This window comes from Nipponia nippon, unplaced genomic scaffold (assembly GCF_047370975.1).
Source record: "Nipponia nippon isolate SJK-2023a ecotype South Korea unplaced genomic scaffold, ASM4737097v1 scaffold_2, whole genome shotgun sequence".
NCBI classification, from domain to species: Eukaryota; Metazoa; Chordata; class Aves; order Pelecaniformes; family Threskiornithidae; genus Nipponia; species Nipponia nippon.
In genome coordinates this window covers 60,444,272-60,456,564 of record NW_028262336.1, presented here as the reverse complement: position 1 = coordinate 60,456,564, position 12,293 = coordinate 60,444,272, and the positions used below count along the sequence as shown (strand labels likewise).

The window sequence follows — 12,293 nt, the reverse complement described above, 5'->3', positions numbered from 1 at the left end:
GAAAGACATTCAAACCTTCAGTATGATTGGATACGGAAAAACTATGCCTGACCACAGTCTCAGTCACTAGTACCATATATCTACAGGTGCTCAAAGGAGTCCTTTTTCCTTCTTGCAAAGTCTGTCTAGGTTTCTACCTCTTCCCTGGGCCTTTTGATCTGATGTGAGGGCTAGATTCCTAGAGGAGAAGAGGAAAGGGTATATCTCCCAAGAAAGTCCTTTGAGTTACACTGCTTCCAGAGTATGCTTGTCACTCTTAGCCACCATGCAGGAGAACCTTCACACATCGAGGGCATTAAAGGTCAAAAAAAGCGTGTGTTCTACATTCCCTTTTAGACAGGTAAGACACTGTGATTTCCACCCAGCAGCAGAAGATGGCCTCGACCAGACAACAGAGGGGATCTCAAATAGAAAGTTCCTAACATGACCAAACTGATGAAGAAAAGAGAGAAAAATAAAACTTCTGGGGTACATATGAAGGAAAACACACAAAAGCTGTTGCCCTTGGTCTCAGAGGGAAATCAAAAGCGGTGTTGTTTGACTGAATCTTCTCAACAACTTCATCCACTTACTTACAATTTATTTCTGCCCCCGCCTCCCCCCCCCCCCAAAAAAAAAGTCTCTGTAGAAATGGTTTCCTGATTTCACACTGGAGGCAGGAGGGTGGCTGTTCATGGACTGTTCTCAAAGCTGTTCATCATTCTCCAGGCCATTGGTCCAAGGGCATGTTCCAAGGACAATATAAGACACACAGGCTGTGCCTGTCACTTCTTCTTTTTACGTCACCGTACTTCGAGCCATTAAGAGACTAATTATACTACCAAGGTAAAAAGACTCTATCACTCCTCTTCTACTAAAGAGTTAACTTTTCTGGACCAGGGAATCTCTCTGCTCATATTCAGCTGATGCAAGGTCAATGACAAACACACCAAGGAAGTCAGAGTTGCTTTATTTTTCTTGTGAGCAGGTCAAATAAAACACTGCTGATGCTCCATTTATCTGGAGCGACAAGCAAACACTTGGCAGCGGTGGAAAGCATACACTGGAATCTGGCACCAGGCTCCTAGCACAGCTGTCAGCCTGCTGACTAATCACTTCATCCCCATGCTAATGCTGCTCCAGGTCTATTGGACCCTTTCATCTCAGATACCCCGGCACACGCTCCTCCTGATAGAGTTATTTATACAGAGATGTCACTCTTAATTGTTATGTAGCATTTTATTTTAGTAGGGTTGTTTTAGCCAATGTTTTTTTCAGTGGTTTTCTCTTTCTCACCATATTCCTTCAAGATAGGGGCTGTGATTCTGCTGCTTCCAGTATCAACCAGGCCTTAAGTAGACACCCCCATGCCAGACTGAATTTTCTTGAGGGTTTTTTGTATGTGTGTGCATGAGCTTCGTAGCTTGTTTTTCTAAACAGCCTTTCTTATCAACTTGTTTTTCTTTGGTGACTATTCTGCAATTAAGCTGCAATCGCACAGGGCACACCTGACTCTCTGAAGAGACCTGATTTACCTTAGGTTTGCATTATCGGATGATACTTGTAGTCTTGTCAGCACAAACTATTTAAGCAACTCCCAAGGACAGTGTTAAAATATAGGTGGAGTCTATGAACTCTGTTCTTGGCAGCTGTGCTTTATTAGTTGTGCTGTGCAAAGGTGGTGCGGCTAAGGTAATGCAGTGCTTTCACAGGAGCATTATATATTGTGACAAGCCGAACAACCTCCAGGACTCTCACTCATCATGACTCCCATTTCATACCTCATCCGTTATAGAAATGAGGTATGAAAACATTTCTCTGTTTCCTAAAGATATTAACAGGCTCCTGGGAAATCGTTTACCTGGAGAAAGGGAAGTACGCAGCCTCATTTTTTTGCGTTCAGGCCCGAACAGCCGACCATGGCAGGGCTAGCTGCTTTTTTTGTTAGTGAATGATAGGTTTTGACAATCGGTAACTGTAAAGAACTGGGACAGTTAATTGGTTTCATGGTCTCGGTTAGCAAAGGTATAAAAACATAAATTTGTGTCACTTCCATACTATGTTCAGAACAAGGATATCCAAGTGCTTTTTAAAGAATAACGAAGGATGTCCCCTAACACACTGAAAGTAGGCAAGTTCAGTCATCGCCATGTATGACTAGGATGGTGACCAGAGCCCTGGAAGGGTCAACTGATTTGGTCATTCAGACTCGACATGGCAGAGCTAAAACTAGAGCAGAAGTTCCTTATACTCACGTTTGCATGTTAAGTACAGAACCAGCCTTCGTATTTTAAAACATGGAGGTATCTGGCTGTCCTCAAGCGGGTGCATATTCTAGAGTTTATGGTATGATCTCCCTTTTCTCAGCATGATTTTGGCCTGAAATGAATGGACGACATCCACATTCATCCTGTAGGCTATCCTTATGGTGCTATTTCTTGGCATTCTACAGTTGCCTCAGAAAATATCCCCATATGTTCTGTTACAACATTGGGATGGCCTGATCTGCAAGTCCAGATAGACCCCCGTGGTCAGCATGCTTCAGATGTCTTCACTGAAACAGAATTTGAAAAATACACGGGGGCAGCAGCAAGAAGTGGGCATTTCCATTGCCTCTGTGATTCATTCACAATTATCGACACAGGAGTTTCCTACTGTGTGCATGGGAGACGTGCAATATCTTCAGTGCCAGGCAGCAGAGATAATTATACAGATCTTGGCACAATGTTCTCAGTTTGTGCTTTGAGGAAGCACCATGTGGAATTTGCTTCTCTCAACAAAGGGATAAAGAGTTTTCCATAAAAGACCTTTGCTGGGGTTTAGGTTGGCTTCAAGAGAAGAAGGAAGTGCTGTTTCAGATACTTTAATCTGGAATAAAAATAGAGACTCTGCCAGCAGAACCCCTTTAAACCATGGAATATGTTTTCATCACTGAGTTTGAAATATAATTTCAGAATCTTGGTCAGATTTACTGTTTGATTTAAATCAGTGTAGCCTAATTGAAGTCAATGGACCTATGACAGTTTATACCAGCCAAGGGACTGGTGTCTGTTTCAGAGTATTGTTTTCCCACAATTGGCCTTGATCTTCCAGACAGTGATAGATTTTCTGGGTATTTCAAATACTGCAAGCATTCATACAGCCTTTCTTAGGATTTTCTCGAACGTTTGTGACATCTACAAATTCAGATCACCTTCTCCATGTTTACCTCTCAATGTTGACAATGTGATCCCTAACAGTGTCATTTGTTTATTCAAGTCAGCTCCTTGCACTAATTGTTGCATTTCTCTTTCCTATGGGGAGTCGGGGCCACTTGGTAGTTTCACAGTGCTTGATGGATGGTACCGTAGGGTGAGATTTAGAAGAAAAATAGTTTAGATATCACAGCTATGCAGATGACACTGGCTAAATATTTTCCCATCTCCAGATATGAAAACAGAAACAGCAGATAGTGTCTGATAATGTTACTGAGCTTTTTGATAAGGCAGCTCTGGATACAATTCTTGCAAAGTGGAATTATGCAGACCGACTGGACTCCAAAATACGAAGCATGAGCATTTGTGTAGCCTTTGTTATGATCGGAAAAGTTATTTCAGAGGCTCACTCTGATATGTTTTTTTGGCACAGTCTTTCCTTTCTGAAGAAGAAGTCTTTTTCTTTCTGAAGCCTGATTCTTCTCCCTTGTTTTGCATTCTTGATAATCATTCATACCTGTGTAAAGTAGGTATACAGTGCCTTCATATTGTAACGCAGTGAAGAATTGGGATCACGAATTCTTCAGCATAGGAGGGATTTTTCTCTTTTGAATCCATTTAATAGTGTTGCCAAATACTTGCAGTTTGGTAAAGAACTGCATCTGTTTTACTTTTACCTTGATCAGGCATCCATGCTGTCTCTCTTTGAAACACTGAGACTGGATTCCTGCAATGCAGCATATGCTTAGCTGCCCGGGAACTTCTTGTGGCCAGTGCTGAATGCCATGATTTATTATCATGGAAAGTAATGTAGCTGTAAGCAGCAGCTTAATATGAAGCACAGAGTAGGACCCGGATCCAGCATGATTAACCTCAAGAGGTCTCCTGAAGGCCACTGAGGCAATCTGATTTGGGAATCTCTCTCCACTGACTGAATAGCAAATGCCTGCACCTTCACGCACAAGTGTTTAAACCACCTTGGTGCTGTTCAAAGGCTGGCCGTGGCCATACAGTCTGATGGAGCTAATAACTGGTCCCACCACAACCAACCTCTCAGGCTTCTCCAGGGATTGAGATGGCTCTGCCTCTCAACTTGGATCACAAATTAGTTTGAGCAGGGAAAAAATATTAATCTCCCCAAATCACTGTGTTTCTGAACCTGCACATCTGAGAAAAATTGAGGCTACAAGGTATCTAGCAGCTTTTCAGAGAAGGGTGACTTGTCCACTAGGCAGTGCAGGAAAATGGGTTGTTGGAGACTTGCACAGTGTTTAGGTGGCCAAGTCCCATGTAGCCAGGATGATGGGAGATACCTGATCAGAAACTTCAGATGGTGTCTTGGTTATTAAGTGATCTTATTACTGAACTTCTGGCAACCTTACAAGGTATTTACTCTCTCTCTTAAGTCAGAGAGTGCATATTCTGATCAAGGGCTTTAAAGAAAAATGCTTCTTACCCAAATTGTTGTTTAATTGCTTAAAATAAAAATATAATTTCTATGATGTAGTAATTAATTCTGGGGCATAAGCCAGTAGCAAAATATGCATGAATCTTATGTGCCACAGTCATTAAAATGCAAATTGGTCTTTTATTTTGATGGCATGATCTTGCTTACATACTTTAGAAAGAACAGTCCAAAATGGAAGTCACCAATTTGAAATAATGGTCATTTTTTAATAAGAATGCATGAAGAAACATGTAACTGTTTTCACGTGGTCACTGTAATATAATGAGGATCCTTATAAGAATATGCTATATTTTAAAATGGAAAAGGTAGAAGGGGGACAGGAGACTTCAACAGTATCAGCATAAATAGGAAAATATTGCAATGTTAGATTTTTGTAGTATATTGGCTACCATTAGAGCAGCAAACATAGATTTCCAGATGTTTGTGAAGAGTCCAACAGTTATATTTTATATCTATGGCTGTAGTAACAATTTCTATTCAGCAGCCTAGAAAAACATTTCATGTCACAACAGGAAAGAAATATTACTGTGGGGTTTTTTTCTCCCTCATCCCCTATATAGCAATTCTGAATACTTCAGTCAATGCCAAACAAAAATGATGGTTTAAAAATTAAAACCACAGTCACTAGGGGCAGGACATAAATGTGCAGATGTTCTGTGATGTTGAAAAACTTTTCAGGCAACAGCCACAATGTTGTGGAGAAGACTGGAAATCCATCAGAGTCGGACACTGTCAAAAGCATTCCCTAAGCTACACTGTCAGAAAAGGCAGTTACCTTTTCATATTCCCTTAAGAAAAAAAAAGAAGAAAAAAAAATCAAAACCAGAAAACCTACTCACAATGGCCTTTATGTAGCTCTCACTATTTTACTAGCAAGGGATTCACTGTAATCTGTTAATATAAGTGAGCAACTTATATCTAGAGTTTACTGGGCAACCTGTACAAGTGGAAAACTGCATTGTCCCAAAGCAGTGCACAAAACATCCATTTTCCTTCTCCGGGAAGGAAAATTTTTACAAGCTTATAGGCTGTTTCTGTTTCAGGCACCTCTGTGCCTTAGTGCTGTTACACAAATGGCTGCCTGAAAATCCTGTATTTACCACACCTTACCTGGCTAGACAAAGAGACATCATGAATAACAACAAAAATAGCAGAGGGTGAGTTTTTAAAGGCACTCATTGTAATCGGTACGTTTAATGCCTGTGCATGATGACAGACCTCTTCCCTCCCAAGAGCTGGCAGGCACTTCTGCAAACGTGCATGTAGCACGGAGCCGTCCTGCTAGAGCATGAGCTTTTACTGTTGCCTCTCTCTACCGCCTGATGGTTACAAGGATGGAAATAAAGGTCAAAAATATAAATGGATGTCGGCTCCTCCCTCTCCTAGTTATTTTACTTGCTTTAATTAGTAAGGTGAGATCACAGGTGAGGTTTTCTGCACCGCCTGGCCCCGCTGTGCCTCAAAGGGTGCAGAAAGCTCTCCAACAGCAGCACGATTCCCCAAGCAACCAGAAACTCTCTGGAGCAAGAAAGCCATGGGCAGCTGTGCCGCTTCCTAGCAAAAGGCAAGGGGGACGCTATAAGTACAGGCGATGTGGTGGGAGTACCGGCTTGTGCAAGACAGGTGGTCCAGTGGGGAAAGGTTGGCATATGTTAGGGGAAGCAGGGGCAGGGCCAGGAAGTGTGCGGCTGCGGGGAATCATGGAGTTGAAACTGCATCTCTGATGGCCTGGCCTCTTTTCAAAGCCCCAGAAATTGCCTGTCATATGTGGCTTCTGTCAGGTGTCAGGTACCAGTTTTCCAGAATGAAATGCACCGGTAGCAGGTAAAGACAATTCATTAGGTGCAACACAGCAGAACTGTAATTAATTATTAGATATTATTTCTCACAAAATGCATCTCCAAGATCACATTGCATTAGCCACAATATTGGACTGATGGGGCATAAAAAAGGGTAATGGTAAACACTGGTGAATGGGGTTGGGAAGAGATGGTTATTAGGATACCGGTGTGTTTCATGTGGGGTTTATTTAACAGTCTCATTAATGATCTGGAAAAGGAAGTGAATAACCATTTAATTAAGTTTGCATTTGATGCTAAATTAGAAGTTGCTGCAGACACCTCCGAGGGCAGAGAAATAAATCAAAAGGAGCTAGAAGCATGTGCAGTAAAGAAGAAAATGAGATCTGGTATGAAGAAAAAAAGCAAGCTAATCTCTCTGGAAGCAAATAATCTAAAATGTAGCTATCAGTGGAGGAATTCTGGAGAAAGCAGTGTTGAAAGAGACGTAGGAGTGTTAATGGACTATATATTCCATCACAGCTCAGGTATATGTTTACAGAAGCAACGCACCAAGGAGCAGGAAGGTAATAGCCTTTCATTGTAGGGCTCTAGTGAGAACCCATCTATAATGCTGCACTCTGTTTTGGGCATCCTGTTATCAGAGGGATATAGACAAATTGGAATGAGTTCAGAAAAGAGCCATAAAAATGATCCCATATCCCTGGAGATAATGACTTATGAAGAAAGATCAGAAGACGTAAATGTGTAAGGCCTTGTCTGAAAGATGACTGAAGTAGGGGAGGAAAACAGTCTGCAAATATGTGAAAGCAAAAAGGGAGGAGGATAATTTATCATAGTAACTATTAGTAATAGGATGAAATAATAAGTAACAACAATAAATTTAAAAAGGGCAACTTCAGGTTGAATGTAGGGAGAAATTTCTGACAGTGGAATTTGGGTTAGTTTGCAGAGAAGTTTCCCAGGGGTAAAAGTAAAAGCTGCATTCAAGTCATTTAAAATCAAATTGGACAACTCACTAGAAAATGCACCCTGCTATAGGGAACAATCTTCCATCGCCTGGGGAATAAGCTGGATGACTTAATAGGACATTTCACACTCAAGTCTTTATGACTGTGATATTTTTAATATGCATGGTCAACTATTTCAGGAAAGTATACATTTCTTCTGCTGTCAGGCCTGATAATACAAACACTTGCATGCAAACATAACTTTTAAGAAGGCAAGTAGCTCTGCTGACAGCACTGCACTGCTGATGTGCAAAAACACAAGCCTGAGCTCTTCAAGTTTGTGCAGGATCAGAGTCTAGATCTTGCAGTTTTCAATATCGAGATGGTATATACAGGTAACCACATCATTTACGGGTAGGTGAAGAAGTGTGCAGAGCAAAAGATGGGGGTCGGAAGCTCCAGTGAGGATGTATTCTTATTGTTATTATTATCATTATTGCTATTACTACTTATAAATGACTGGCACTGTGGAGTTCAACTCCGTTTCTTAACTGTTCACCTTTTTCATCTCCTGCTTTCACCTCTGTGCAGAGTGTTCATTAGTGTAAGACTGCTTTCTATATTCTGTTTTTTTAACGTTTGATATTTTTAATATATCCTAAAATGTCTGTTGAATGAGAAAAGAGACAAGTTGAAGTGAAAACTTCACCCTCCCTCAGATGAAGAAGAGATGGCAAAGGCTATGGATTTAAATGGATATGAGGGTAACCCCATATTTTCCCCCCAATTATAATAATGTAAAGTTGAACTCGTTTCACCGTTCATTAGCAGCAGAGACAAGCTCACAGGCATTCAGATAGTAGGTATGCTCCCTAAAAACGCCATGGTTTTTACATGTGTTTTTTATATTCTTGTTTTCTTCTCTTCCCTCCCCGCTCCCCGATGGGCTGTGTGTGGGGCTGGCAGCCTGGTGGTGCCGCAGTCCAACGCCCGAGCCTCGGGACTCTCCAGCAAGGGGTCAAGCAGCAGCAGCTCCAGTGAATCCGAGACCAGCTCAGAGTCTGACTCAGAGAGCGAAAGCAGCTCCAGCGAGAGTGACGGCAGCAAGCCCTCGCATTACTCCAGCCCAGAGGTAAGGGCTCCTGCTCTTTATGATTTAGGGCAGCAATCCATTATTACACCCACTCAGACCTTTTTCCAGCCAAGCCAACGCAAGGAGGCTGTGGGGAGATGCACAAAAAAATGGAAGAGAAAAGCCCAGGGATCCCCATCCTGGCATGCTGTGAAATGCAAGTGGCAGGGGATCCTGGGGCAAATTAAAGCATTTGAAACAAAAATGAAGAAAGAAATAACCCCATGGTATTTTCCTCAAATTGGAGATGAGTGGAGCACCTTGCAAGGCTCACAGCTTGCTTGAAGTTTTATGCAACTCTGCCTCCATAGCAATGGCTTGCTTAGTGCATAAATCCTGATGTGGGCTCCCAGCACTGCAAGGGAACTAAAGGCTTCTCTACACAGGGAAGCTATTATAAAATCAGTTTGAGGGTGGATTTTTAAAGCAAAACGGTTGTTCTTCACTCATGCATTTCCCTCACCTCACTCTCTAGGTGAATTATTCTCTGCTACTGCTGCCTTTGTGTGATTTATTTTAATCCACTTCCAAAATGGACTAAACTGAATTACTCATGGTGCAAAACATTAAGCCCAAACTTGTCATCTGGAAAGCTAGTACTGAAAATATCCACATGTGGACAAGTCCTAGCCAAATTACAATTAAGCTGCCAGTGCTATGCCACCTTCTGCTTTCACCTCTGCAGAGTGCTCAACAGACAGGACAAGGCTGCTTTCTCTGCTCTGCTTTTCTACCAGGATTGACATTTTTACATGTTTTGGTCCATACACACCTTTAGTATAAAACCATAAACTCCACAGCCACATCACACACATTAATGTATGTAAAAATATTCAAAAATCTAGTGGCAAGATTGTAAATACACATGAAATACAGTCAGTGTATTTTCCTACTCCACATAAAGCATCTAATCACCAGGCTCCTCCCGCCAAAACTATGCCTCACCTATTCTCTCACCCTGAAAAATTGTACTGAATAACCAGCAAGCCTTTCCTCATCTTTTGCTCAGTTATTTGGGGCTATGTTTCCTATCAGGCAAAATGCAGCACTCACAGAAACATCCTTAATATATTTTTCTCAGGTTCTGTCACTTTCGTTCCTTATTTAACACTTATCTTCCTTTCTGTCTTTCCTTCACAGTACTTTCAGATCCATTTCCAGTTAATTTTCCTCTCACTTTGTCCCTTTCCTAAATTTCTCTCTCTGGTTCTCTTTCCTTTTGTCTCTATTCTCTTCCTTCCAGTCTCTCTTCCCTGTTGCCCTCCCTGTGCTACCCCATGTCTTATTTCCCCTTCTGAGCTCTCTCATCCGACCCATTAAGACCTTTTCTCTCTCTGCCTACTTCGCCACTGGAATTAGAGCAGAGGTCTCGCGCTCGGTCTCTCCTCTCCCTGTGGGATCTCAGAAGGTGGAAGAACAGAGACGAAGAGAAGAAAGAGAAGGAACCATTGTGGGGGGAAGGAAATATGAAATAAAAGGAGGTGAAGCATAGTACCCAGGAAAGGAGGAGTGTTTACTCTCGAGGCAGATACCTGTGCTGCTTGGACCTGAGAGCAGCAATTCCTCAGGGAATGCGGGAAGTTAATTAACTGAGGCAGGTTGTGGATTTCATAAAGTCAAGCAGGGGACTGAGAGCCATGGAAAAGTGGAGGTAATGCCTCCTCTTAAGCGTTTTATACATATCCTCTCGAGATCTGTGGAACTACTTTTGTACAGATCCTGAGTTATCAGTGATCATTGTCACGAAACAGCTGTACTGCTCCAACAGATTGCTTGTCTCTTTGCATTATATTTGTGTGGTTTGCCTTCTAGGACATGCTGTATGAAACATGCTTATACGAAAATGTAAATGACTCAAAAAATGTGACGGCTGTAGTGGTTTTCATAAGTCACGCCTTGACGGAATATGGGAGAGACCACACATGGATACGGTCAAGGTGTCCCAGGGAAGTAGGATACCTGTGCTTTCCCCAAGGGCCAGTGCTTTCCAAGACCCATATTATGACTGATGGCACTGGTTCAAAACATGCTTACATGACGTCTCTGACTGGAAGTCATGTCTGCTTTGCATTAATGCTTTAACTTACATTTATGCACCCAGTGAAGCCATCTTCCTAAAGTATATGCCATGTTCTTACCCGGTAAATGGAGAGAGACAGGTCCTTGGAAGCTCTTTAAAGGGAGACCCTGTCCACCTAAATTTACGTAGTGAACTCAATTCTAATCCTAGTCTTAAAATGAATTTCATCTATTGGATAAGACATAAAAAGCAAATACATCTTTACTTTTGCTTTAGCATAAACTGATAAATTCAGGTACAATGAACTTGAGTACGCCGGCACAATGCTGGGCAGGAAATCCATATTTCCAGGTTGGAAGGAACTTAATCTGGAAATCTGCAGACATTATGAGGCCTTCATTCTTTTTTTTTCCCATAATCTGAGATATTATATGCATATACTCCAAGATTTTTATTTCTAGGACAGTGTGTCTTCTGCATTTGAGGTTATATAGAAATCCAGTTGCTGTTTCATTTCTTCTGTATTTTTTCCTCATCTCATTTTGAGATCTTTGAGATGTTCTCAGGTATCTAAATGCAGTTGCCTAGAGTGTAAAAGCAGCTCATTGGAAAGCATACATATAAAATAGATTAGATGAATTGCACCCTAAAAGTGTCTGTTTCTTTCCATTGACTATTTAGAGCCTGTAGTGACTAGCTCAGCTGTCTACACTTTATGTCTGCAGTAAACTAAGAATAATGGCTGAGCTAGAACAGGAGACAACATTCAGACTGGTTTCAGTGATGTGGACAAATTAAGGTGCCTCAGACATTAATATGAGTAGTTACAGTTTTGTGGACTGCCAAACCTGAAATTATGAACAAGGGACTGAAGCTTCTATCTCCTGTTTCTTTGCTGAAGTCATGAATTCTTTGCATGACCTTAATTAACGTCATAAATGAGGACTCTGGAAAACAATGATGTCTTGTCCTTGCAACTATTTCAGATGGTAGAAAAAAACCGTGGGTGTCCAGTCCATAGAAAGAGCTACATTTCAAAAGCTAAGAATTTTGTTTGTTTGTTTATTCTTTGTTCCATTGAATTATCCTGCAGACCTTTAATAAGGCTGAATCTGGTTAGACAACCGGAAATTCCCACTATGCAGGGAGGACTAGAGGGGAGAATGGGCAGGAAGGAAGCGGAGACGCCATCGCATGGGACAAAGCATCAGTGCCTAGTCAACAGTAACCAGGCCAGAAGAGAGAGGTGTCCTGTCCTGGGCCCCGCCAGCCCCATGCACCAGCTGCAATGTCCTTTACAGCCTCTGCTTTTGTGACTAGTTCACAACCATTAAAGGTTTTTCCTCTTTTTCAAGGATTCACATAAACTTTTTGTCCATGCTTATTCCATCATCACAGGATATACTCCTTCATCTCAGGTCCCCACGTCGTGACTGAAGAGGTCAAAGCTGAAGTGATTTGTAGTATTATGCTCTTCCCCACCCTCCACTCTCGTCAGCAGAGAGCCACCTCCTGGCCACTGTGCATCATAGAATCATAGAATGCTTTGGGATGGAAGGGACCTTTAAAGGCCATCTAGTCCATCCCCCCTGCAATTGGCAGGGCCATCTTCCACTAGATCATAGTTGCTCAGAGCCCCATCTAGCCTGTCCTTGAATGTTTCCAAGGATGGGGCATCTACCACCTCTCTGGGCAACCCGTTCCAGTGTTTCACCACCCTCATCATGAAAAATTTTTTTCTTGTGTTTAGT

General features: G+C 41.9%; 1 protein-coding gene across 5 annotated transcripts in view; it reads left to right on the top strand.

Annotated features, from left to right (window-relative positions):
- The window catches only part of AFF3 (ALF transcription elongation factor 3), a 340,331-nt gene that overhangs the window by 275,011 nt on the left and 53,027 nt on the right, over positions 1-12,293 (top strand). For all 5 annotated transcript variants that reach the window (XM_087756127.1, XM_087756125.1, XM_087756126.1 and 2 more), the window contains exon 10: positions 8,357-8,522. In XM_087756127.1, coding sequence (XP_087612253.1) covers positions 8,357-8,522 — 166 coding nt within the window. The remainder of the gene's footprint in view (positions 1-8,356; positions 8,523-12,293) is intronic.